The following is a 26,381-nucleotide window of genomic DNA, read 5'->3' as shown; positions in this document are numbered from 1 at the left end:
TGTTTTGTGGCAAAGATACTACAGTCATTTGCCATTTCCTTCCCCAGCTCATTTTACAGATGAGGAAACTGAGGCAAACCAGGTTAAGTGACTTGCCTAAGTAAGCTAAAAAGTATCTGAGGCCAGACTTGAATTCAGGAAGATGAGTCTTCCTAACTTCAGGCCCTTTACTCTATCCACCCCACCACCTAGCTACCCTACGAAGCAGTGGTGCCAAACTCAAATAGAAACGGGGACCATTAAATTATACAAAAGATCCCTTTGGGTGACTTAGAAAACCACATATTCAAATGATCTATATTTTATTATATATTTTTAATTTATTTTGTTAAATATTTCCCAACGACATTTTAATCTAGTTCGGGCTGCACAGTAGTATCACAGGCAGCTGGCTGCATGTCTGATGTCTCTTGATCTAGAAGATACAGTTTACAACTGAGTTTGATGACTATAAAAAAACCATTTGACTTAGGAGAGCAAAATCCAGTCTTAAAGGCTCTTCTTCAACAACATATTTAGATCATACAAAGTGATCTTAAGATAGCTGCAACCAAAAAGATGATTTTAACAATCGTCTAATTATTAAGAACAAAAAAGGCATAAAATAGAGACATGGGCTCACCAAAGGTGTTCAACATCGTCATGGAGCATAGCATATCTAGAATTAAAGCAGAAGAGGAATTCTCTATAAATTGTGAGGTACCCTAAGTGTTCCTGTTTGCAGATTTCACAATGCTGATTTCATTAAACCCAGGATACTAGACATCCTATTAAAGGAGATACCTGTCAAGTGGAAATCAATCAATCAAAAATGTATCAAGCGCTTACAAGTGCCAAGCCCCATAACTAAGCTCTGGGGCTACAAAAACAAAATAAAACAAAAAGGTCTCTGTCCTCAAGCAGCTCATTTTCCAGTAGGAGAGAGTAGATGAAAAGAAAACTTAGCAAGGTTGGGTATTAACATTTGGGGGACCAGGGCTCCTGGAAGAGATGGCCCTTAAGCTGAGTTTTAAAGGAAACCAGGAATTCTAAGAGTTTGAAGTTGGGAAGAATAGTGTTCCAGGCATAGGCAAAGGCACAAAAATTGAAGATGTAATGTCATATGCAAGGAGCAGGAAGTAGGCCAGCATGGATGAACTGCAGAATATCTGGAGAGGAAAAGAATATAAAAAGATTGTAAAGGGTGAAAGGATAAAGTTTATGAAAAAGCTTTAATGTCAAATAAATGCCTTTATATTTGGAATGAGAGATAATAGAAGGCCATTAGAGTTCAGTTAGGAGGAAGGTGACATGGTCAGCTCTGTGATTTAGGAAAATCGCTCCAGTCACTATTTAAAGGATGAGGTAGGAGGTAGGATGAACAATTAGAGAGCTATTGCAATATTCCAAACAGGAGTGGATGAGGACCTTAACTTAAGAGTAGCTGTGTGTATGGGAGAAGAGGATAGATGAAGAGATGTGGAAGAGAAAAAATCAAAATGATTTGGTGAATGATTAGATATATGGGGTGGGACCGAGAGGAGTTGAAGATAACACTGAGTTTTCAAATCTGAGTAATTGAATGATAGGGCAGCTAGATGGCACAGTGGATAAAGCACTGGGTTTGCTATCAGGAAGGCATCTTCATGAGGTCAGATCTGGCCTCAGACACTTGCTAGCTCTGTTACCCTGGGCAAGTCACTTAACTCTGTTTGCCTCGGTTTCTTCATTTGTAAAATGAGCTGGAGAAGGAACTGGCAAACCACTCTAGTATATCTGCCAAGAAAACCCCAAAATGTGGTCACAGAGAATCAGAATGATGGTGCCTTTGACAGTACAAGTGAAATTCAGAAGGAAAGGGGACCTACAGTTCTCCAGGTAGATGATAAACCAGCTTCTCTTTATGCTAGCTATTGTGTATAAACATTTCTAGTAACTAGAAATGCATTGCTTTGAGCCCTAGTTCATTCCATTGTTGGGCAAAACTAAATGTTAAGAAGTTTCTGTTTATGTAGGATCAAAATCTGCCTTCCTGCACTTTATAGTATGATAAGATTTAGGACTAGAAGGAAAGTTAGAAATGATCATCTAGGCCCACCACCCTTATTTTATAGATGAGGACATTGAGAGGTAAAGTCAACTCACTCAAGGTTACACAGCTAGCAAATAGAAAAGCTGTTTTGCCCCCCTCCCACAGTCCCACTGCTTTAGATCATATTGGTTAAATATAGGGTGTCCCAAAAGTCAATAGTTTAGCTGTAAGAGAGATCACAGAAGCCTCCCTAATTGGAAATGCCCAAAGGCAAAATGGGCTGCTTCATGAAATAGTGAGCTCACAGGCAGTCTTCAAGTGGACTTTGGATAATGACTGGTCAAAGATATTGCAGACAGAATTTCTACCTAGATTTGGGTTAAATGAGGTGGCCTCTGAGGCTCTTTACAAGCTATAAGATTCTGTGATTCTGTGACTAGGCACAAAACCCATCTGCATCACAATTATGCCTCAGGCAACCTTGATAGAGGCTGTCAAGGGACATCAAGGAAAATGGGCACAATGCGACTTGGGCCCGTCACTGTAACTTCACAGAAAGACAGAAGGAAAAGGAGAGCGCGAGAACATTATAATTAACTTTGCTTGAAGTAGGCTGCTTCTGCATGTCAGAGAAGGCTGTCAAAACAGACAGCATTTAGGAAAGAACAACAAAGCCATGATGTGCTTTTTGAACTAGAATCAAAAGGGAAGTCAGCCTCATTATGTGAATGCTTCACTGCTTACAACAGGCCTCTCACTGCCTATTGGGCCTGAAGAGTTAACAACTGGCTCCCTGACTGACAGTCTCCCATCCAGGCCTCAGACACCAAATGGATTTAAAATTGCAAAAGCTGTTGAAAACACATCTTTCCTTTCACCACTCCCTGGGTTCTCAGTCTGGCTGAAATCAGAGCAAAAAGATGAATAAATGAGAATAACAAGACATGAAGGTAGAAAACAGATACTATGTTGGTATTAGGGCTCCTCTAAGAGCTCATGGTGTTATCTCGTGCTCGGGCTTATGACTCCACAAGAACAGATACAGAATGGAAAGGCTCATTTGCACCTGTGCAGGATGAGAAAAGCAGGTTGGTGAAAAGGATGGAAACACATAGGCCACAGGGCATCAGGTAACCTCATCTGTCTAACCTCACCTTTGGCCCACGGGTGTATTCATGGAGTAGTGGCAGAATTCCCAGAATCAGAGCCAGAAAATCTGAATTTGAACTCTGGCTCTGTTTCTAACTACTTGTATAACCTCCAGTACCTCACTTTATTTCTCATTGCCTCTGTTTTCTCATCTCTAAGTCCTATTATCGAGAGCCATAACTAGAAATTGTTGCACCTGGAGCAAGTGCACAAGAGTTTGCCACTGCCCACAGTTTCAGAATTTTCTAGTTGAACTAATTATTCTTGCTAACTTGGTGCTAACCTCTGCTGTTTGTAATCTACTGAAGGGCTACAAGTACAGTCAGCATCCTCTAAATTTGTCACCCTTAGGAAAAACTCAGGTCTCTCTCCACCCTAGTTACACCTCTGCCTAGGATCCTAATTTCTCTAGTCACTATAGCCACCATCACAATGAAACAAGAAATTAGTTGAAAAATACAATAAAAACTATGGACTTGTTTTCTGACTAGGAGCAAATTGGTTCTATTTTTTTTCCTTTTCTTTCTCTCCACTCTCCCCATCCTCAACATACATAATGCTAAATAAGACAGAAGAAAAAAAATCTCCCAGTCAGCAGAGCAATTCACTACAACAGAAGGACGTAACCTTAAAAATGCCTTTTTTCCCTGACAAATTATACCTGAAGCATCAAAAGGCATTTTTCATGATATTCCTATGGTTGGTCAAAAAAATGGAGGATTTGAAAGTCCTTTGAATGGATATGATAGAAGGAACCCTGTATTTGGTATTAGAAGAACTGGGTTTAAAATGAAGTAGTACAGTGGGAAAAGTTCTGGCCTGGTAATCAGAAGGCCTGGGTTACAGTTTGACTATAACTCTAACTACACACACACACACACACACACACACACACACACACACACACACACACACACACCTTCCCCCCATATAACTGTGTACTCTTGGGCAAGTTACCTAACCTTTCTGAAATTTGGTTTCCTTATCTGTAAAATGAAGGGATCTCAGAGGTCATCTAGTCCAAAACCATCATTTTATACTTAAGGAAACTCGTGCCCAGGGAAGGGAAGTAAACTGTCTAAGGTTACACAGGTAGCATGCATCAGAGATGGGATTTGAACTCAGAGCCTCTGACTCCTACATATCACACTGCCACCCCTATTATAATATTTGTACTATCTCATAGAGTTGTGAAAAATCAGATTAGAATTGATCAGTTGAGGTAATTTAGGTAAAGGTAAAACATTTTTTAATGGTAACATATTACATAAATGTTATTATGATCATTATAGCATTTCAGAGGTCATGTGGTCAATTGTGGTTATACACTTCAACAGAAAAACACTCATTAATTCACATGTTTCTTTGTAACTGAAATGCCTCTCAGAGACCTAGCAGGCTGAAATTGTACTACTTGTATATGAGACTCTGGGGTTTTCTTACTTGAAAGGCAACCAGATCACTCAAAAAGCTCAGGAAAAGTCAAAGTGGAAAATAATGTAGAGTTCAATTTAAAGGGGCAGCCGCATCCATGAGTTTTGAAGGAAGGTAAGAATATGAGTTGTAACCTCTGTGGGCCTTGTTTTGGTTTGGCTTTTTTTTTTTCATCTTTCATATAAGAGGGTGGGACCAGATGACCTCAAAGTGAGACAGTGAAAAGCCTGAGAGACAGAGTTTCTGGGTAATTAATAATCAATTTATTAATTATGCTAGCTGATAATAAATAAATTGATGGTCAGTGGCCTCTCTCAGTAACCAAAGACACCTAATGGAGATTTTGAATGCCTTAATATGATTTTAGAAAAGGGGGTGCTCCTGACAGGTGAAAATCAGCCCTGATTGGTGAGCAATTAACGAGGAGGTAGACTTCCAAATGCTGAGGTGAACTTAAAGTCTTCAGCTTCTGCTGAGAACGTGGCTTGTTCATGAAACTCAGCTGCCTCCAGCAATCTGGACAAAGGAATCCATCTCTACCCAGACCACTCTGGTTGGTTTTATCCTTCCTTAGCTGGATTACCCTAAATTCCAATGGAGGGGTACAAGGCTTGACACTTTGGGCAGGAATTCACCTAGATTAGATTCTGATTACACTCTAAACAGAAGCAAGATCTCCTAGATGGGTGAGGTCCTGCACAAGATCTAGGAGGATGTTTCCAATTTGGGCAATCTCATCTATCAGCCATGTCTTTCAGAGACTGATTTTATAGGGGCTGGTCCCTGAATGAGGAAATAGAGAGAAAAATCTCTTAAATTTGATTTAATAATTGGTTATCAAGTTAGCAGAAAATAGTAGTTTCTCTCAAAAGCTTTCCAGCCCTATTAAAAATGAGACATATTACAATGGAATTCTATTATGTTATGGTGTTTTTGTTTTTAAAATATATACTTTCCAGTGTTGATAGATTTTCTTTCTCACAAAAGTTAGCTGACTGACAACCTGCAAAACAGAGGCCTGGATTGGAATATCTGGTCTCTTCCAACCCTGCAGTAAACACAGGCTGGTCAATATTGAGCAGAAAGCCCTCTTACCAGACTCTCACTTATTCACATGCAATCTGTAGCAGAGCTGAATCCTAAAGCTTGGAATTCATCGCATGAGAGGTACTCCTTAAGGGAGACAGTGAAAAGAGCCCAGAAGTCAGAGGGCCTGGGTTTAAATACCTCCTCTGCTACTTAGTACGTTTGTGAAACTTGGAGAGAGTCACTTAAATTGCATAAACATCAGTTTCCTCATCTGAAAAACAGGGAATTGGGTTAGTCTCTGAGGTCCTTTCCAGATATATGACCATACGTATTCTGTCCAGCATTGTGGAAAGAGCTCTGGACACAGAGTGGGAAGAGCTGGACTATGGTCCTAGTTCAGGCACATGCTAGTCAACCTTGGACAATTTATCTTTTGTGAGACTCATCTATAAAATGAGGGTTTCAATACTCGTATTTACCCCCCTTATAGGCTTGTTGTGAGAATCAGATGAGCTATGTGCAAAGTACTCTGTCTTTATAATGTGCTGTAGGGAGAATATACTAATATGATGACGCCAGGTTAATTTATCTGATTAATTTTGAGAATCATGTTCTGGGCCATGGGTCTAATTAGTTCTAATGAGAGGAGAGCAAAAGGAAGGACACTCAGAATTGTTTTCTGAAGGCACAGAAGTGCTTTTATCTAAAATGGAAATCAAAGATCTTTTGAAGTGTCCAAGAAGTGTTCCACCAGATCAGGGCAGAGTGGCCTAGTGGAATGAACCCTGACAGAGAGACTCAAAGCAACCATGGTTCTAGCCTTCGTGCTGCCACTAGTTAGCTCTGTAACGTTGAGTAAGTCATTCTCTCTTTCAGCCTCAGTTTCCCCAGGTATAAAGTGATGGGGCTAGTTGGATCAGGTGACTTCTAAGGTCTCTTCTTGTCCTAATATTTTATTAATCCACTGCTAAAGTTCGTTTGGTACCAGTACGCTCATTCTCACATCACTAGATGGTGCTGTGGAGCTGAAATGTGATTCTGCTCACATAAGATGAGAAGCTTCCTGGATCCTGCTTCAAGGTCATTATACTCATTAGGAAATTATTTGATAAACTTCTCTTGCCATCAAAGTGGTTTCATTTTGTTAGAGGCTCTCAGGATGGAAGGATGAAAGTGTTCCCAGCTACACAGTAATGACAAGTAGAAAATCAGGCCTTCCAAGTAGGGTGTTAATGAGAAGTCCGAATCCCCAGCCATCCTAGGCATAGACTAGAGCCCGGGAAGAATGCAGGAGGATACTAAGAGATTAAGAATTGAACATAGGAAGGAAAGTTAGAGACTGGAGTCTGAAACACCCAGGGATCCAGGATGGACCCCAATTAGACTCATTGCCATTCGTGGGTGACTTTTCACCCAAAACTCAGGTGAGAAATGCTGCTGACCCTAATATCATTTCCTCAGAGTCAATTCTCACTTCTGCCTTTTCTCTATTTAAGAGAGTTCCTTGTTTCCTTTTAAGGTGCTAAAGACGCTTCAGTTTACAAGAGCAATAAGGAGTGGAAGGGGATACATTACAAGCATTCCTTAAACTCCTACTTGGATTGTGACTTGACCATATAATTCCTAAGGCTTGGGTCAAAATGGATGACTTCAGCAGGCTTTCAAACACACCCTGTGCTCTCCAGTCTGTGCCATTGTTATGAATGTCCCCTATGCCTGGAATCTCCTGCTCACTTTTATTTATCTATTATTCCTTTAGGGGAATCCTCTTTTTCACCCTTGGCCTTTTAATGAAATGGAAGGCCAGTGCCTTGCACATAAAAGACAGGTAATAAATATTTGTTGACCAAAAAAAGAAAAATCCAACTATCTGGCCCTTTTTCATTGTGGTGCTACAATCCATACAGTGTGCTATAGGCCCTGGGCAGTCAACAGTCAAGTCTCCTATGGGCTAGCTTCTTAATGACCTCATTATAAAAAGACAAATTGTGTTATTAGGAAAATATCATAATCAAAATTCAAAAGATACTGACAGAGACCTAATCTATTAATCTATACAAGAATGTAGATGTGTTCTCAGTTTATCTATATTTGTCGAAATATTCACAGATATTTAGACTATACAGGAATATATAGAGGCATGAATTCAAGTTCAAAATATAAAAACACAGGAATTAATTTTTTAAAAAACAGATATTGGTAAATAGATATATATCCTTGGAGAAACCATTTCCTCTCTTTGAACCTCTGATCCATCTGTAAAAAGAAAGGTTTGACTAAATAGTGTTTATTTCTCTTCATATTCAGTCAGTCAGTGATCTTGTCTACCACTGTGGCATCAATGATTACTTCTATACAAATGACATTTCAACCTATATATCCAGCTCCAGCCCCTTCCCTAGGCCTCTGGTCCAGCTGCCAGCTGGACATCTCTCCCTAGATTTCTGCAGGCATATCCCATTCAACATATCCAAAACCTGCTTCTCCTCCCAATGTCCTGTTTCTCTTGATGGCAATTCAATTCTCCCAGTCATGCAGGCTGGAAATTTTGAAGTCATAGCTGATTCTTCCCTCTTTGCCATCACCTATATACCCAGGCAGTTGCCAAGTCAATCAGTCAAGGGTTATTAACTTGCTGCAAAGACAGTAAGTTAAGGGAAAAGGTGAAAGTCAGCTAATCCATTTATTAAGTACCTATTGTGAGTCAGGCTGTCTGTTAGGCAGAATACAAAGACAAAAAAATGAAGGTTCCCAACCTCAAGAAGCTTACATTCTATCAGAGGAGATACTTGATACATAAAAATATGGACAAAATATATAGAGAGAGAGAATGGACCTATTATTTCTATCATGTAGGGAGCTCCTAATGTAGAATGTTCTCTATAGCTCAAGGTCAATACCTTCTCTTCAATTTATAAAAAGTTGCCTAGATTCTGGAGAGTAATTTGGAACTATGCCCAAGGGGCTATAAAATTGTACATATCCTTTGACCCAGCAATACTACTACTAGGTCTGTATACCAGAGAGATCAAAGAAAAGTGAAAAGGACCCATATATACAAAAATATCATAGCACCTCTTTTGTGGTGGCAAATTATTGGATATTGAGGGGATGCTCATCAATTGAGGAATGGCTGAACGAGAGAGATGTGGTATATGATTGTGATAGGGTACTATTGTGCTACAAGAAATGATGGGCAGCAAGCTCTCAGAAAAATCTAGGAAGATTTTTGTGAACTGATTCAAAGTGAAATAAGCAGAACCAGGAGACCATTGTATACAGTAACAGCAATATTGTATGATGATCAACTGTGAATGGTATAGCTATTTCCAGCAATACAATGATCCAAGACAATTCTAAAGGACACATGCTGAAAAATGCTGTCTACCTCCAGAGAAAGAACTGATGGAATATGGATGCAGATTGAAACATACCTTTTTTACTTTACTATTCTTGGGTTTTTTTCAGTCTGCATTTTCTTTTGCAACATAGCTAAGACACATGTTTTGCATGACTAAACATGTATAATCTAATGTCAAATTGCTTGCCTTCTCAAGGAGGAGGAAGGGATAGAGGAAAGGAGAAACTATGGAACTCAAAAATTTTTTAAAAGAATGCTAAAAATATTTGTTTACATGTAATTGAGAAAAATAAAATAAAATTTTAATGTAAAAAATGTAAAAATATAAAATGGGCAACCATATTCTAAAAAATGAAAATAAAAAGTTGCCTAGAGCCCTGAGAAGTTATTAGACTTGCCCTGGGTCACACAGCCAGTATGTATCAGAGGTGGAACTTGAAGCTGGGTCTTGCTGGTTCTGAGGCAAGAGAGGCAAGAGACTGGTTCTGAGAGAGAGAGAGACAGAGAGACAGAGAGAGAGAGAGACAGAGAGAGAGAGAGAGAGACACAGAGAGAGAGAGAGAGAGAGACAGAGAGAGAGAGAGAGACAGAGAGAGAGACAGAGACAGACAGAGAGACAGAGAGAGACAGAGAGAGACAGAGGCAGAGAGACAGAGACGAAGGAAGGAAGGAAGGAAGGAAGGAAGGAAGGAAGGAAGGAAGGAAGGAAGGAAGGAAGGAAGGAAGGAAGGAAGGAAGGAAGGAATGGATAGATAGATACAGATAAACAGATAATGAGAGAAAGAAAAAGAGTTATGTATTTCTCTATATCTGTGTAACAGATATGAGGTAATTTTTTGAGGAGAAGCAGCTAGAGGGATCAGGAAAGATGTCATATAGAATGTATAGGTTTGACCATCACATTCCCCTATACAAAAATCTTCAATGACTCTATTGCTTATAAAATAAAATGCAAACTCTTTAACCAGGCATTCAAGACCTCCCGCAATCTTACTCCAACCTTCTTTGGATTCCCTTTTGCACATTCAAATACAACTCTTCACTTTTCCCCAGTCTCATATTACTCCATCCAACTTTCTTCTTTCTGGCCATCCTACCTCTCTCATGGACAGAAGAGACCCACCCCCCCCAATGTCTCTCCCTCTTAAAACTTCTTCCAACCTTAAGAATCCCAACTTACATGCTATCTCTTCAATTAATCAATCAACAAGCATGCATTAAGTACCTACAAAATAACAAGCACAAGAAGAAATGATACTGATGATGATGGTAATTATGATACTAACAAATAACATTTATATATGAGATTAATATTTGGAAATCCCTTTAAATATATATCATTTGGAAACACTAAAGGTTTTGGAGCTAGACACTTTAGTTTCAAATCCTGAGCACTTTCTATTACTACCTGTGTGGGCGTGCACACATCATTTAACCATTCTGAACCTCAATTTCCTCATCTATAAAATGAGGGAGTTGGTTAGATGACCTCAAAGAATCCTTCCACCTCTGACATTCTATAATCTCATGAACTTCAATGTCTATCGGTAAGGTACTTGAGGGCAGAAATCACATCTAGATTTAATTATGTACTTCCCCTATCACCTAGCATGGTACCTTATGTATTTACCCAATACTTGTTGAATGCAGGGAAACAATGAATGAATACAGTAACTGTGTTTCAGGGGATGAAATCTGAACTGAATAATAACCAAATCACTTATAGTTCATTATATTATCACTATATCATTATTATATCATCATGTCTCAAACAGCATTCTAATACACATTTATATTTCATTAAATTACTAAGGAAATAAATATACTGTAATTCTTTACCAGCTACATAGCATACCTTTGACTTTTGGTCTGAAAAAAAAGCCAAACATCTTTAAAGGCCATCCTTTTTTGTTTCCCTGCAATAGAAATCATCAAAGTTAATAATTGATTTCATCTTTTAACTCTTAGAAATTTGAATTTTGAGGATTAAAATATTCAGCTATAATTGGATCCTGAGAAATGAGATAATAACATAAAAATTGGCATTTATAGAGCACTTGAAGGTTCATAAAGTGTTGTATGTACAATGCATAAATTTCATTTGTATTTATGTAGATTACTTCATGGTGATGTAATTACTACAGGTATTATTATCTCCATTTTTCAAATGAAGAAACAGGCTGAGAGAGATTAAGCATTTCAACTATGGTCATATAGCTAATAAGTATCTGAGGTGGAATTCAAACCCAAGGTCTCTCTGACTCTATGTTCAGTGCTCTACCCACCATGCTATGCTACTTTTTCTTGTAAGGAAGGTTAGCCCATTAAAGACAGTAAATTATTTTATAACAAGAGAGAGTGTGTCAGTTACCTCTCTAATTCCACTGCTACAGCATCTAGTTCTGACTCAGAATGAAGGGAAGAAGGTGAATTCTAAGACAAAAATAATAGTCATCATCTTAGGTCACATGTCTATATGTGCTTTCCTAACAACCCTGCAAAGTAGGTGGTACCAATATTATTATCATCCCCATATTATAGAGAAGGAAACTGAGACTTCTAGGCTTTAAATGATTTGTCCATGTTCATATAGTAAATTGCAGAGATGGGATTTGAACCCAAGTCTCCTGACTCCAAGTCTAGTACTCTCTTTTCCACCTGACCTTGCTTCCTAGATAATGAAACACTTGAGTATACCATATTCCAGTCCAGAGTGGCCCTGAGAGGTTTAATCTGGTCTCTACTGATCCCTAGACTTGTGGACTTTTTTTAAAAGGTCAGAGAAATTGCACAGCTCCAGGATTAAAACAATATCTAGGACCCTGTGGAATAACAACATATGGTCTATGGATCCAATTCTGACTACCTAGGATCACCTAGAACACCCTACAAACATTATCCCCCCTCTCCACCCCCAAGGCGACTTCTTTTCAAAGATGACCCAGAGCAAAACCAAAGGTCAGGGGTTCCTCAAATCATATCAGTTTCTGGCTCACCAAAAGGCTCAGCCCAAACTATAACCACTTCCAGGGGTATGAAGAGAGGCAGCATGAACCCAGGACGCTATGGTAAAAACTCACTCATCTGACATTCATTTAGCAAGAATCTAATTTTTTTTAGTTTGTTCTAGAAGTTAAAATGTATTATTTATTCATTGTTAAAGCTATACAGAATATATTGAAGATATGTGAGCAATATATAAAATCAGTCTTCTGTAGAAAACATTAAACTATGTAGTAAAGAACAAAGTTTTTAAAAGCTGCAGCCACCATTGTTTTTGGAAATGATTAAATATTTAGTGTATATTTATGTACTTCTGAAAATTTAACATTCATTTAAGTTGCAATATATGATCAAGAAAATGGAGTTCTTCAGCATCATCATACATCTTCAGCAAACATTTATTGAATACCTATTATGTAGGTACCTTAGCCTAGGTACTAAATATCTATCCCAAGTGCTGGCAAATATACAAAGATAAATAAAACATAGTTCCTGCCCTCGAGGAACTTTGTTGTTGTTGTTGTTCAGTTGTTTCAGACTCTTTGTGACCCCATTTGGGGTTTTCTTGACAAAGATACTGGAGTAGTTTGCATTTCCTTCTCCAGCTCATTTTACAGATGAGGAAACTGAGGGAAATAGGGTTAAATGACTTGCCCAGGGTCACACAGCTAGTAAGTGTGTGAGGCTGGATTTGAACTCAGGTCCTCCTGACTCCAGCCCTTGCACTCTATCCACTGCAACACCTAGCTGACCTCAAGGAACTTACAATTGAATAAGGGTGGTAAAATACATACCAACAAGACACTAAGAATGTTTGATAATGAGAGAGACCATTTCCATCTTGGGAGGAGGGAGAATCAGGGCAAGTTTCACAAAGGAAGTAACATTTGAGTTGGATTTTAAAAGATGGGCATAATTTGAATGTGGATGTGGGAGGAGGAAAGGGAGAGGTGGCTGGGTAAGGACAGAGAGCACAAGGCTACTTACCTAGCAACTTTAACTATAAGAAGCAAGCTGGAAAGAAAAAGAAACTCCTTTGAACAACCAAAACAGATATTACCAAAAAACATATATGCAAGTATATTCCCTTTATTCAAAGGGGAGCCCCAGTCCTTCATTCTTATGAGAGAGTTCTAACAAACAACTCATTTCTCCAGCACTTTAAACTTTACAGAATTTTCCTCACAACAACTCTATGATATAGTACACAAATTTTTGTTGTTGTCTCGTCGATTAGTCATGTCCAACTCTTCGTAACCCCATTTGGGGGGTTTTCTTGGTAAAGATACTAGAGTGATTTGCCGTGGTTTTCTATCACTATTTATTGGAAAGAAAAGCCACCCATCAATCACAATAAGTATAGATATAAGGTAAATTTTGAGACAAAACAGCTGGAGGAATCAGGAAAGATTTCACATAAAATGAATAGGATTTGAAACTGTGGATTCCACAAGACCTGAAATGCACCCCCATTTTGCTGCTTCAGAGGTCAAGGGACATGTGTGATAAAACTAATAGAACTTCCTCACCAAAAAAAGTTCTATAAGCACAAACCAAACAGCATTGAGAAAAGTAAGAGGTGGCTATCTGCTTACATGTACTACCTTGTTGCCCAAGGAGGCCAGATAAAGGAGCTGTGGCTATATTTTCATATGACCAAATCATCCCAATTGGCATAGGATGCTCTTTGAAAGTTTCTGCAGAGCAATTTGTGAGCTCTGAATTCCAACCACTTAAAATTAAATACTGGGAGGGCTATTCGTTATAAACCAGTCATTTCCTTTATGTGTCATAAAAGAGTTTCTAAAACATTCCACCAAAGCAGTGGGCTGCAAAGATGGACACCAGATGACAGAATAGTGCTTTATGGGCTTTTCAGGGGTCAGTGGTAGCAGTTCCTATACAGAACTGGCAAATGGTCTCTTTTGACTATCCAACAAAGTATTGTGGATCTGAACTAATAAAAGGTCTTCTGAGACATAAGGCCACAGATCTAGAGTAGGAATGGATCAGAAAGGACATCTAGTCCAACCTTCTAATTTTACAGAGAAGGAAACTGAGGCCCAGAAAGTAATTTGCCCAAGGTCACAGAGATAGTAAACAGCAGCGCCGAGATTTGAACTTCTGATTCAGCAAGTACATTTTCCACTGGACTAGTCTGAAGCCAACGCTTTACTTTCCAGATTTTAGCCATGCTTAACACAGGAAGAAGGATGAAATTATGTAGACAAACTAATTTCTTCTTGTTCATCCCAAACCATGAATTGATCAAAACATTCACTCCTAACTTCCTCTTCCACTTCTACCGTAGTGAGCTCTGACCCTGACACACAGTCTTAGCAGCTTCAGTGAGGAGAGTGTCCATCTACATCTGAGCCATGACTAGGACCAGGCAAGCAGGGATTTGTCCCAGAATCCACAGATTTTGAAGATGTAGACAGAGTATGCAGATTTTAGCAGCATTATCAATCAATCAACAAACACTTACTAAATATTACTCATTAAATATCTACTACATACCAGGTACTAAGCTATATTTTGGAGATACAAAGACAAAAGCAAAATAGTTCCCTCTCTCAAGTCCTCAAGTTTACATTCTAATGGAGACACAATAAGCATACATACACACACACACATATGTGTGTGTGTGTATACATAATATGTATTGTGTATAGGTATGTATATATTTGTGATATATATATATATATAAAATATATATGTATGTGTATCCGTGTATATATACTAATATATGTGAATGTGTATTTATACATATATACTATTATAAGTTAACTTTATGTGGCACTTACTATATGAAGTAGGTGCTATCATCAGCCTCATTTTACAGTTAAAGAAACTCAAGCAGACAAAGGTTAAGTGACTTGCCCAGGGCCACTCAGTTAATAAATGCTTGAGGCTAGATTTGAGCTCAGGCCTTCCTAACTCCAGACCTGATGCTTTCTCCACTGCACCACCTAACTGCCCCAATGTGTGTGTATATCAGAGACAGACAGAAAGACAGAGAACAAGAAAGAGAAAAAGAGACAGAGACAGAGAGAGAAAGAGAAATGGTGCTTGAGCTGAGTCTTGAAGTAAACCAGGAACTCCAAGAGGTGGAGAATAGGAGAGAATATGCTTCAGGCATTGAGGAAGACAGAAACCACGCACAGCCACAGAGATGAGAGATGGAGCATCACAGGTGGAGAACTACAAAGGAGCAGTTTGGCTAGATCGTAGAGTAGTTAGAGGGAGTAATGTGTAATAACGCATAAAGGCAGTTTACATTAAAATGCATAAAGGTGGTACAGTAGATAGAGCACAGAGCCTGCAGTCCAGAAGGTTTTGTTGTTATTCAGTGGTTTCTGTCATATCTGACTCTTTGTGACCACATTTGGGTTTGGTTTGGGTTTGGGGTTTTTTGGCAAAGAGACTGAAATAGTTTGCCATTTCCTTCTCCAGCTCACTTTACAGGTAAGGAAACTGAGGTAAACAGGATTAAGTGACTTGCCCAGGATCACATAGATAGTAAGTGTCTGAGGCTAAATTTTGACTCAGGAAGATGACTCTTCCTGACTTCAGGCCTGGCTTTCTCCCACTGGAGTTAGGAAGACCTGGGTATAAATCCAGACTCAAACACTAACTCGTTGTGTGCCCCTGGGCAAGTCACTTAACCTCTGTCTGCCTCAGAATCCTCATCTGTAAAATATGGAGAATAATAGTGACTATTATCATGAGGATCATAGGAGTTAATAATTGTGAAATGTTTTATGAATGTTAAAGTGCTATATAAATGCTAACTTTTATCATTATTATTAATAGTATTATTAGAGCTAGAAAGATAGGATGGGACAAAGTTGTGACAAACTTTTCAATAACAAAGAGGAGTTTAGATGTTATTCTGGAGGTAATAGAGAGTCCATATTGTTTATCAGGAAGGGAGTTGATAGGATCAGACACGTCCTTTAGGAATATGAATATCACTTGGGCAGCAGCTATATAAATAAAGAACTAGAGTGAAGATATCTTGTACTATTTGCGCTAGGTACAAAATATTCTAGTTATGGCTCTGGTTCTTATCATACTTAAAGTCTCACTTTGAATTCCCATGTAGCTCCTGGGTACCCTGAATCTCTTATTGCTTTCTATTTCTTATGTTGGATGAGAAGAAAGTTGAAAATGATATAAGATTCAAACCAATGAATAGGTATTTTTATAAACTTAGGAGGAGATTAATCATTTCAATTTACAATCATAGAAAACTTTTTATTATTTATTCATTTTACCCTCAAAAGAACCCTGTGAGTTCAGTATGTAAGCAATTAGTATGCATTTTTTCACATGAAGGAACTGAGGTTTTGAGAGGTGAAATGATTTACCCAAAGTCACATATTAAATAATCGGTGGACCACCACCAGTCAGACCACCAGAGTCCAAATCCTGTGTTTCTCCTTCACCACTACACTGCGGTAATGTATATACCACAACAACCTTCCAATTTGGAGGTAGTACCATAAATGAAATTGTTTTAGGATTATGGATTCCAATTAGTCTTTTTTTTTCTACAATGTAAATTCTTATAATTGTAGGTTAACAATTTGTCAGTCTGCTGCTAATGACCTTCTCCCACCCTAACTACCTTTTATTTAACTACTTTGTGCATATGTTTGCATACATCTGTATTGGTTTTCTACTGATGCTATGTATTTTATATGTACTTATTGTCTCTCCCATCAGAATGTAAGATCTTTGTGAGTAGGAATTGTTTTGTTCATTATGCTTGTAATATCCCTAAGACCTAGCACCATGCCTGTCACATAGTAGGTACTTAATAAATACTTGCTGACTATTAATTATTGGGTTTTGGCCTTTTTGGTCATATTTCTAAACAAGTACGATGTGACCATTTTATCAAATAGAGCCCATGAAATACATCACCAATTGCTATTGTCAATAAAGGATTTACCGTAAAAAGTATTTTATTATAAGTATCTACTCCAGTAGATGTATTTTTTAAATGCTCCAAGGGCTGCTTCTAAGCCACCTTCAGTACAAAAAGATTCTCACTTGTGTCTCATGCATTCTAATGCTGTGAGTCTGTCCCTTTATTTTTCTTTAAGGTAGATGAACTTAGATCTTTTAACAGTCAAAGCCCTCACTTCAGATAGCCAAATTATTTGCTGTGGAAATGACAAGAGCTCAGTAAATATTAATTGATAATAATGGATGATTATGTCCTCTTGGGAAATCGATGACAGGCGCAATAAGAAAAACGTTTCTGAAAAAAATATATATCTGTTCCCACTGCTGAATCTTTCCTTTTATAGATAGACTTTCATCCTGAGAGTGAAATTTAAAAAAAAAAATCAGAAACCAGAAAAGAAAAAGCAGGAAATGATATAATGTGTGAGGCCTAGAGAGAAATGGCAAATGACAGCTTAAATACATTCATTAGGCACAAAGGAAGGATTAAGGAAAACACTGCTTCTTTGTGAAACATGAGAAAAAAGTTCAGTTTCATGAATATTGAAAGAACAAAGCCTTGAAAGGAAATGAGAGAACACTGAAGAGAGAATTACAAAGAAGACCTGAATTGAAGGTCTAGTTCTGCCAATCTACTAATGTGACCTTGAGCAAGTCACTTAATCTCTCTAAGGCTCAGTTTCATCTTCTATAAAATGGGGATAATAATACCTACAACTACGTACCTCACAAGAAGTTTTGTGGGAATGGACTTTAATCTCTTCCATTTTACAATGAGGTGGTTGAACTAGATGATCTCTGAGGTCCTTTCCCACTTCAAATCCTATAGTATGATATGTAACCACCAAGTACTACATACCTAGAAGCCACTATTAGCCTGGTTTTTCATCACTATTCATTGGAAAGAAAAGCCATCCACCAATCAACCAATAAGCGTCTATTGTGGAAGACTGTATTTAACAAAACGGAATATTGTTGCTAACCATAAGAGGCTTACAACATGGTTAATAACATATGCATGATATAAAATAAGTAACAAACAGTATATAATCAAGTGCTAAACTGTATGATCACTGAAAAGAAGCCTCTGTGACTCAAACTTAACCTTAAGGACAGGATTGGCATAAGAGGAGAAAAGAAGAAATTCCAGGTAAAAGGATCATAAGCCAACATTCTGAAAGTGAGAATGAGCACTGTGTATTCATGGGACAGAGAGAAGACTTGCTTGGTTGTAACAGAGTTCCCATTAGGGAACTGTGGGAAGTGCAGTTGAATTGATAGGTTGAGGGGAAATTCCAGAGGCTTGGCCAACCTAGAAGAGGGGATTACAGAGTCAAAGAACCAGAATCAAAGAAACTCAGAGATGGAAGAGAACTCGGAGACTGTCTATTTCAACATATACCCAAACAAGAATACTCACTGAAGGATTGCTGACAAATACCAATCCAACCTCTACATAAAGACCTCAAATGAGAAGGAAGTCATTGTCTCCCAAAGCAGCCCTTTCCATATTTGGAGAGCTCTAATTATTAGTAACTTTCTTTATATCAAGCTGAAGTTTTATTCTTTGCAACTACCACTGATTGCTAGGAGTTCTCCCCTCCAGAGGCAAGCAGAACAAGTCTAAAAACTCTCTTAGACGCAACAACCTTTCAAATACCTGAAGACAAGGTGTTATCCACATGACCACCCCCTTCTTGTCCTCCCTTCCCAGGGTTAAACATCTCTATTTCCTTTAAATGACCCTCATATAAGGCACTGTTTTGAGGCCCTTCATTATCCTGATTGCCCAATGTGTCCCCAAAAAACTATGTTGTCATGGAATATCTGACCTATACCAATTTCAAGGAAGAATTGGAGAATAAGCAAGGAGCATAAAGAAAGAAAGAAAGTGAAGTAATGAAGAGAAAGACCTAGATATCTTGTCTCTCTTCCCTATGGTAACACAGGATCAAAAATTTAGAGCTGGAAGTAGCAGAGGTCATCTAATGACACCTCCTCAATTTACATCCCAAGATGTTGGGGGATGTCACATTTGATAAATCACACAAAGGCATGTGACCAGAAAACCAATATGGAACATAAAATTTAATGTAGAATGTGACACTTGATGTAAATAAAACAAACACAGATTCATGTTTCTTGACTCTATACAGAGACAAGGTAGCATTGTATCTCAGACTTAGTGGGGCTTTCTTTATTCTTTTGACTTGGGGGGCTTCTTAAAGCTGCTAAGCCTGTCATCCATCCACCAGGACCATGGAAAGGTAAATAGATCACCCATGTTTATCTAAAGCAGGGGTTCTTAACCCAAAGTCCACATGCCAAGGGGTACATGGATAGATTTTAGGAGGTCCATGAATATTTTGGTAAATGCATTTCAGTATAATCAGTTTCCGCTGCAATATGAGACACCTTATTTTATTCATTTAATAACATTATTTTGAGGAGTCCATAGCCTTCAGCAGATTGCCAAAGGGATCTATAACACAAAAAAGGCTAAGAAACTCTAATCTAAAGGATATGAATAGTTGGTATCGATGGATTTCTAGCATTTTATATTAAGATTAAATTATCTTTATAAAGAAATTATTTCAAAAGGGTGATACATTGCTTTTCAGTTAATATTCCCCTCAAAGGAGTGAATTTATATTTTAGTCCAGTATGTTTCATTAAATATGGAATTCAATTAAACATATATTTGTTAAGTGTCTATCATCTTTAAGGTGCTAGGAATGCAATGTGCTAGGCTCTGGAAATACAGAAATGAAAAATTACAAAGTCCTTGCCCCCAAAGTCTCTATTTACAATGAACAATCTCCATGTGAGATTTTCCTGGGTACAATCTATCAAAGTGTGTTATTTCCAGTGTCCAAAGGCCTCTTCTACATTTAGAAGAGCAGTTCTGCTAAAGAATATGGAAAGTAATCCAGTAGAGATTGTAATGATCCTTGGAAAGACTTAAGCAGTTTTCAAAACATGGTATCTAGAGATAGTGTAAGAAGGAAGAGAATAAATCCAAGATGAAACTAAGATTTTAGGCTTGAGCAACCTGTGAATGATGATATCACTGACAAAGTCAGGGAAGTTGATAAGGGGAACTCATTTTGTGGTAAGTAAAGATGATGAGTTCAGATTGGAACATAGTATATTTAAGCAAGGTTCTAATCCCACTTCTGACATTTAACTCCTTTATGTCTTAAACCCTAGGACAAAGTCCCTGAGAGGTAAATATGCTCACATAGATCATTTTGTTCTACAACCCACAGAGGAGGGTCCCACATCATTTAAAAGTAATATATTTCTCAAATATTCCTGTATCTAACAGCAAGATGGTATGAAACACAGAACTGGTGCTAGACAGAACTGAAGATAATAGATCTAGCAGTCATCAACATAGATGGGCTATCTGAAGCCTTGACACTAGAAGAGTTCTCTGGGAGATTAAAAAATTAAAAGACTGAGGAATAAGCCATGGGAAATAGCCAAAGCTAAGGAGACAGAAGAGTTAAAAGAGATCATGGAGAAAAGCCAAAGCAGTCAGAGAAATATGACAAGAACCAATATAATATAGAATCATACTACAGGAAAAGAAAGCCTCAAGAAATGGGAGCAGGGATGGTCAACAATATCAAAGGTAGAAAAGGGGTCAAGAAGAATAAGGATAGAGGAGAAGCTATTGGATTTGATAACAAATCACACATCTAACCCTTTGCCAAATATTCTCATTTCTATCTCATACACACCCCCTCCTGTCCTGCCTCTGACACAGGTACCAACTTTGTTCAGCCCCCTGTTACCTCTTACCTGGTTGACTCTAATAGCTTTCTAAATCTAGCTCAAGTCTCTCTCCACTTCAATTCACCCTTCATTCAACTATCAAAATAATTGTCCAAAAGTTCAGGTCTGACTATGTCACTCCCTTACTCAAAAAAATCCATTAGTTCCCTGTTATATCCAAGATCAAATATAAACTCCTCCGTCACTTAAAGCTTTTAGTAATCTGGCCCCTTGCTGCATTCCCAGTGTTTTTTTACACTTTACTTCTCTCATACAGTCTACAATATAGCCATACTGGCATATTTCTTGTTCCTTACACTCAGTTGTCTATCTCCCACCTGGTACCTTTTCATACTGACTCATCCTCTGTACCTAGAATGCTCTCCTTGTTCATCTACACCTCTTTACTTCTCTGGGTTCCTTTGAGACTCAGCTCAAGTCTCACCCTCTCCAAGAGGCCTTTTCTGGTCCCTTCAACCCCAGCAGTGAGTTCATGTTCCATTTTCTTTATATCTTGTATGTTATTTTCATTTTGTCTTCCATACCATAATGTGAGCCCCTTCAGGACAGGAAATATTCTTTGCCTATCTTTATATTCTTGGTACAATAATAAATAACTGATAACCATACAGGAAGATCAGTTTCAGGAGAATAGTGGATATGAAAGCCAGCAAGGAATTAAATGAGTGAATAGGTAGAAAATGGAGGTAGAATACTCCTCATTGGCAAAGTTTGGCAGCCTAAATGTCTAGCACAGAATCTAGCACACAGCAGATGATTGCTTAATATCTATGGAAGGAAGAAAGGAGGGGAAGGTTAAAAAGTAGGGGGAAAACAAGAATGAATGGCAAAGTTTAGTAAGTTTTTGTGGATTGGAGAAGCCATATATGCTGAAAACCAGAGGAAAGAAACTAATTGAGGAGAGATTGAAGATGTTGACCAGGGATGAGATAAATGAGAGAACCAGCTCTCTTAAGAATCAGAAACAGATGGGATCTAGGGTTGAGATAGATGAGTTAGCTTTAGAGAGGAAAAAGGATGTCCCTTTCTCTGAGACTAGGGAAAGGATTCAACTACTAGAAGAGGCAAAACCCAAGAAGGGAAAGTAAGAATCCACCCCACAAAAAAAAAAATATCCTTTAAGTTATAGATGACTTGAACAAATGGAATCTGTCTAAATCTTCAGGGTCTGATTTATATCAAAGGATGCTGAAAGAACTGTCTGAAATCAGTCAAAAGCTACCATTAACTAGTTATAAGAACTTCTAGTGGACATGTGATATGACTGAAGGTTGGGAAAAGAGTCATATAGAACACCTATCTTTCAAGAAAGAGTAGGGAAAAGACATCCCTGGAAATTGGAGACATGTCACTCTGAGTTGTATAAACAGATAAAGAAAAATCCTGGGGTAGTATCAAAAAAATATATAATTGAAAGTCTTTGGAAACTCACAAATTTGAGAATGAATACCAACATGGCTTTGTTGAGGATAAATCAGGTCAGATAAATCTAATTTATTCTCTGAGATGAGATGGTAGATTGATAGAAAAGCAATACCTCTAACTTTTCTCTAAGAATTCTTTTGATTTGCTCCTAAAATCAAGAAAACAAGGAATTTGTAGTTTAGGGCATACTTTTTTTAAAAATCTAAGACTGAATTCTGAGGTCAAAATCTTTGCAACTGACTAGTCACATGAACTTAGGCAAGTAATAATCTCTCTGAGGCTCACTTTTTCCCTCTGTAAAATGTTAGGGTTGGATTCTATCATTTCAAAGTCCTCCTTATTTCAAAATTCTATTAATCTATCATCATTCATAAATTAAGTTCTTATTATGTACTCTATAGCAAGGAAATCACAGGTCCATTCTTCATTCTCTATCCTACTATCTACCTGACACTGTGGAGTATGTGTGTATGTCTGTGTATACATGCAGACATACACACACATACAGATATGTAGATATACATATGTACACATACATATGTACACATATACATAAGTATATGCATACACATGTGTTTATTATGATATTGCATCATACATGCACATGTGTATATTGTGTACATTGCACTGTGTGTATGCATATGTGCATTGTATAATATATAATATTAGTGAAATTGATCAAAAATAATAAAAATCAAAATATGGGGAAATGTGTTAAAAGACAGTGTGTGTATATATATATATATGTATATATAATAATAACTTCTACAAATATATATATATATGTGCATGTTATATACACATTGTGTTTGACATTTTTCCATGGCTTTATTTGATTAATTTGTGGGGAGAGAGAACCAGAACTGTTATTTAATTGCTATAGGAAACCCCCACTACCAATGAAGATTGTCTATTCAAATTAATGTTTTAGAAAGTTGCCTAGGGGCAGCTAGGTGGCACAGTGAATAGAACCCAGCCCTGAAGTCAGCAACACCTGAGTTCAAATCTGGCCTCAGACACTTACTAATTGTGTGAACCTGAGCAAGTCACTTAACCCCAATTGCCTTATATATATATATATATATATAGTCTATATCAGATTGCGCACCATCTTGGGGAGGGAGGTGAGAAGGCAAGGGGAGAAAAATTTAAAACTCAAAAGCTTATGGAAGTTATTGTTGATAAATCAAAATAAATTAATAAAAAAAGAAAAAAGAAAGAAAGAAAGTTGTCTGGGGACACTGGAGGCTATATTAATTTGTCCAGAGACATACATGTATCATAGGCAAAGGTCTTCCTTATTCTAAGGCCAGTTGTCCATCCACTCAAGCCTCTCAGAGCTTACTTTAAATAACATATACCTTTCTAGGCAAAGTAGCCTGTAAATCAAATGGAGTCATTTTTCCATTAACCCAGTTCATTTGAAGTTCTGCATTCTCATTTCTGATTCATCCTCATTTAGAAAAGTTTCCTAACAATCAAGTCTCTGCCAAGTAGTTGATGATCTGTAATGTAAACATTTTAATGTATCAGGAAATCTACTACATCAAAGGCCTTGAAGAAATTGTCATGTAGAATGAAAAATGACTTTTCTCTATCCCTTCCCATACAGCATATCATATTTTGTAATTCTCAAACCTCATATATGTCAAAGTCTTAATTAAGGAAATTTTCCACCTGAGAAAAAAGCACCAGAAATTAAGTGCACACACCCCAGGGGCAAGTAGCACAAAAGTTGCCCCAAACTAGGGGAGGGAGAAAGAGATTCCAGAACACAAGAGAGTGGCTGAGGAAAGAGGAGAGAAATCAGAGCAAGGTGAGGGAAGAGTTCACAGTAACTGCCCACATGCTCACTTCCTATTTTAATTAATTTGTCTTACTAAACAGGTGCTAAAGTCTGCTTAGCATACTTCCATACATGTATAGTCAGACTATCTTGTAAAAGTATTTGGAGATTGTGACTTATCATCATTACCTTAATAATTATTCTTATGCATTACATGTCCAAAAGGTTTCCTTATTATATGTCCGTATAAGGAAACTTTATATATGTACTTTTATATATGAACAAATTACATACATAAACTTTTAATATATTATAGATATATATTATGTGTGTGTTTCTAGAGAGAGAGAATATATTTGTGGATATGTGTACTTATTTATTATATATTTATAAATATATTTGTGTGTTTCTATAGAGAATATATATCATTATATTTAGAGATACACAGGGTACCTAAAAGTCTTCACACAATTTTAAACTTTAATAGGCATGTATGTGTATGTGTGTGTGTGTGTGTGTGTGTGTGTGTGTATATATATATACATACACACACAGAGATATATATACGTATATGTATGCATCTATATTATATATACATACACATATACAAATGCATATACACATATATACATACACACACACACACACATCTATATAAGAGAGGCAGCTTGGTGGGAGGGATAGTTGGCCATAAAGCCCAAACGACATATATGTGTGGTATGTATGTATGGATCCATACATATATACAGAGAAAGAAAGAGAGAGTTGGGTTTTGTTTTATTTTTTTCCACAGGAGAAGCAAACAATATGATTGGAGTCATCTAGCCTGCCCTGTTATCAGATTCAATAGACCTGGATGCCAGCTGCTATTCTAACACAACCTTATTCATTAGGTCCAAGTACACAAGTTATGGTTAGCCAGACAGATGTGATAAATACAAGGATCTCTGTGGCAAGGTCTTCCTCTTGGAAGAATGAACACTCCATTTGAGCTAATCACAGGAAATGAAATCAAAACATAACTTAAAAGCGTCTTCATGCCAACATCCTCCAGAATAACAAAAAAAAATCCTAATTTTGAAAAAAAAATCCATATTTGGGCTATGCCTACAATATGTTCATTAAATTTTACGTGTGTTTTTGAATGACTATAAATAGGCAACTCAGATTTCCTGCAGCCACTACTGCAGTTTGTAAAGAACAGTCTATTTTTCATTCCAGCTTAATAAGCCAACAATGTGATCTGCTTTCATGGGACTACTTTTTTGCACAGGCCTAGAGTTTTTTCCCCCTTCAAATATCAATGTAGACAAACCCTAATGATCAAAAAATGGGAAAATGAATGCCCTGGCTGGGGCAGGATATTATATGGCTCCATGTTATAGAATCTTGGTGTATTCTGAAGAGTAGGGAGAGACCCTCAGTCCCTATTTACCACAGTGCTGCTATTTCTCATCTTGGCTTTCTCTGGGGGGAAGGCTGCCAAGTTCACAGAAGATATGTGGAATGAAGAAAAAGGGCTCCTGAAAAATCTAATTTGTCAATTCTGAGTGCCTGTGGACCTTCAAGCCTCTTTCCGCCTCATGTTTCTGATTTTCTTTTCCTCGAAACTACTCAAGGGAAGGAATTTTTTTTCACCAAAATGTGGCTGTCAATTTAGAGAAACCAAGTAATCAATTCACCTAAAATACCCTCCCAGAGTGGGATCCAGCCTGCCTATCCAAATTTCTCATAAGCCACACAAGTTGCTAATTTGAAGGATTTATTTTTTTTAATCTCTTACTGTAAGTTCTATTTTAGGTTCTAGAGATATGCCAGAAACCTGATACCCAAATCGTTTGGTCCCTGCAATATAAATAGTTCTCTGTGTGTGTGTGTGTGTGTGTGTGTACACATATATATGTATGTGTGTGTGTGTGTGTGTGTGTATATATATATATATATATATATATATATATATATATATATATATATATATATATATATATGTAGTTCTTGTTTTTCAGTCATTTCCATCATGTCTAATTCTTCATGACCCCATTTGGGGTTTTCTAGGCAAAGATACAAGAGTAATTTGCCATTTCCCTCTCCAGCTCATTTTACAGATGAGGAAACAGAGGCAAATAGGATTAAGTGACTTTCCCAGAGTGACAAAGCTAGTAAGTGTCCAAGGCCATGTTTGAACTCAGGGAGATGAGTTCTATCCACTGTGCAACCTAGCTGCATTATATATGCACACCCACACACACAGATACGAATGCATGTGTGTGTGTGTGTATGTATGTATATATATGTGTGTGTGTGTGTGTGTATATATATATATGTGTGTGTGTGTGTGTGTGTATGTATGTATGTATATATGTGTGTGTGTGTGTGTATATATATATATGTGTGTGTGTGTGTGT

The 26,381-nt window shown here is 37.5% G+C and overlaps 1 protein-coding gene across 3 annotated transcripts in view; it reads right to left on the bottom strand.

Moving 5' to 3' along the window:
* The window catches only part of DCDC2C (doublecortin domain containing 2C), a 184,875-nt gene that overhangs the window by 26,438 nt on the left and 132,056 nt on the right, over positions 1-26,381 (bottom strand). The window contains exons 11-12 of one of the 3 annotated variants that reach the window (XM_078149064.1): positions 10,840-10,900; positions 623-658 (exon numbers count right to left, since the gene is read on the bottom strand). In XM_078149064.1, the coding sequence (XP_078005190.1) occupies positions 623-658; positions 10,840-10,900 (97 nt within the window). Of the gene's footprint in view, positions 1-622; positions 659-10,164; positions 10,210-10,839; positions 10,901-26,381 lie in introns of all 3 variants that reach the window. The other 2 variants (XM_078149066.1, XM_078149065.1) reach the window with 2 other exon arrangements.

The sequence above is a fragment of the Phascolarctos cinereus genome, unplaced genomic scaffold, assembly GCF_003287225.1.
Source record: "Phascolarctos cinereus isolate Bilbo 61053 unplaced genomic scaffold, phaCin_HiC Scaffold_2;HRSCAF=192, whole genome shotgun sequence".
Lineage (NCBI taxonomy): Eukaryota > Metazoa > Chordata > Mammalia > Diprotodontia > Phascolarctidae > Phascolarctos > Phascolarctos cinereus.
Note: the sequence above shows the minus strand (reverse complement) of the source record. Positions and strands in the feature narration are given on the sequence as shown.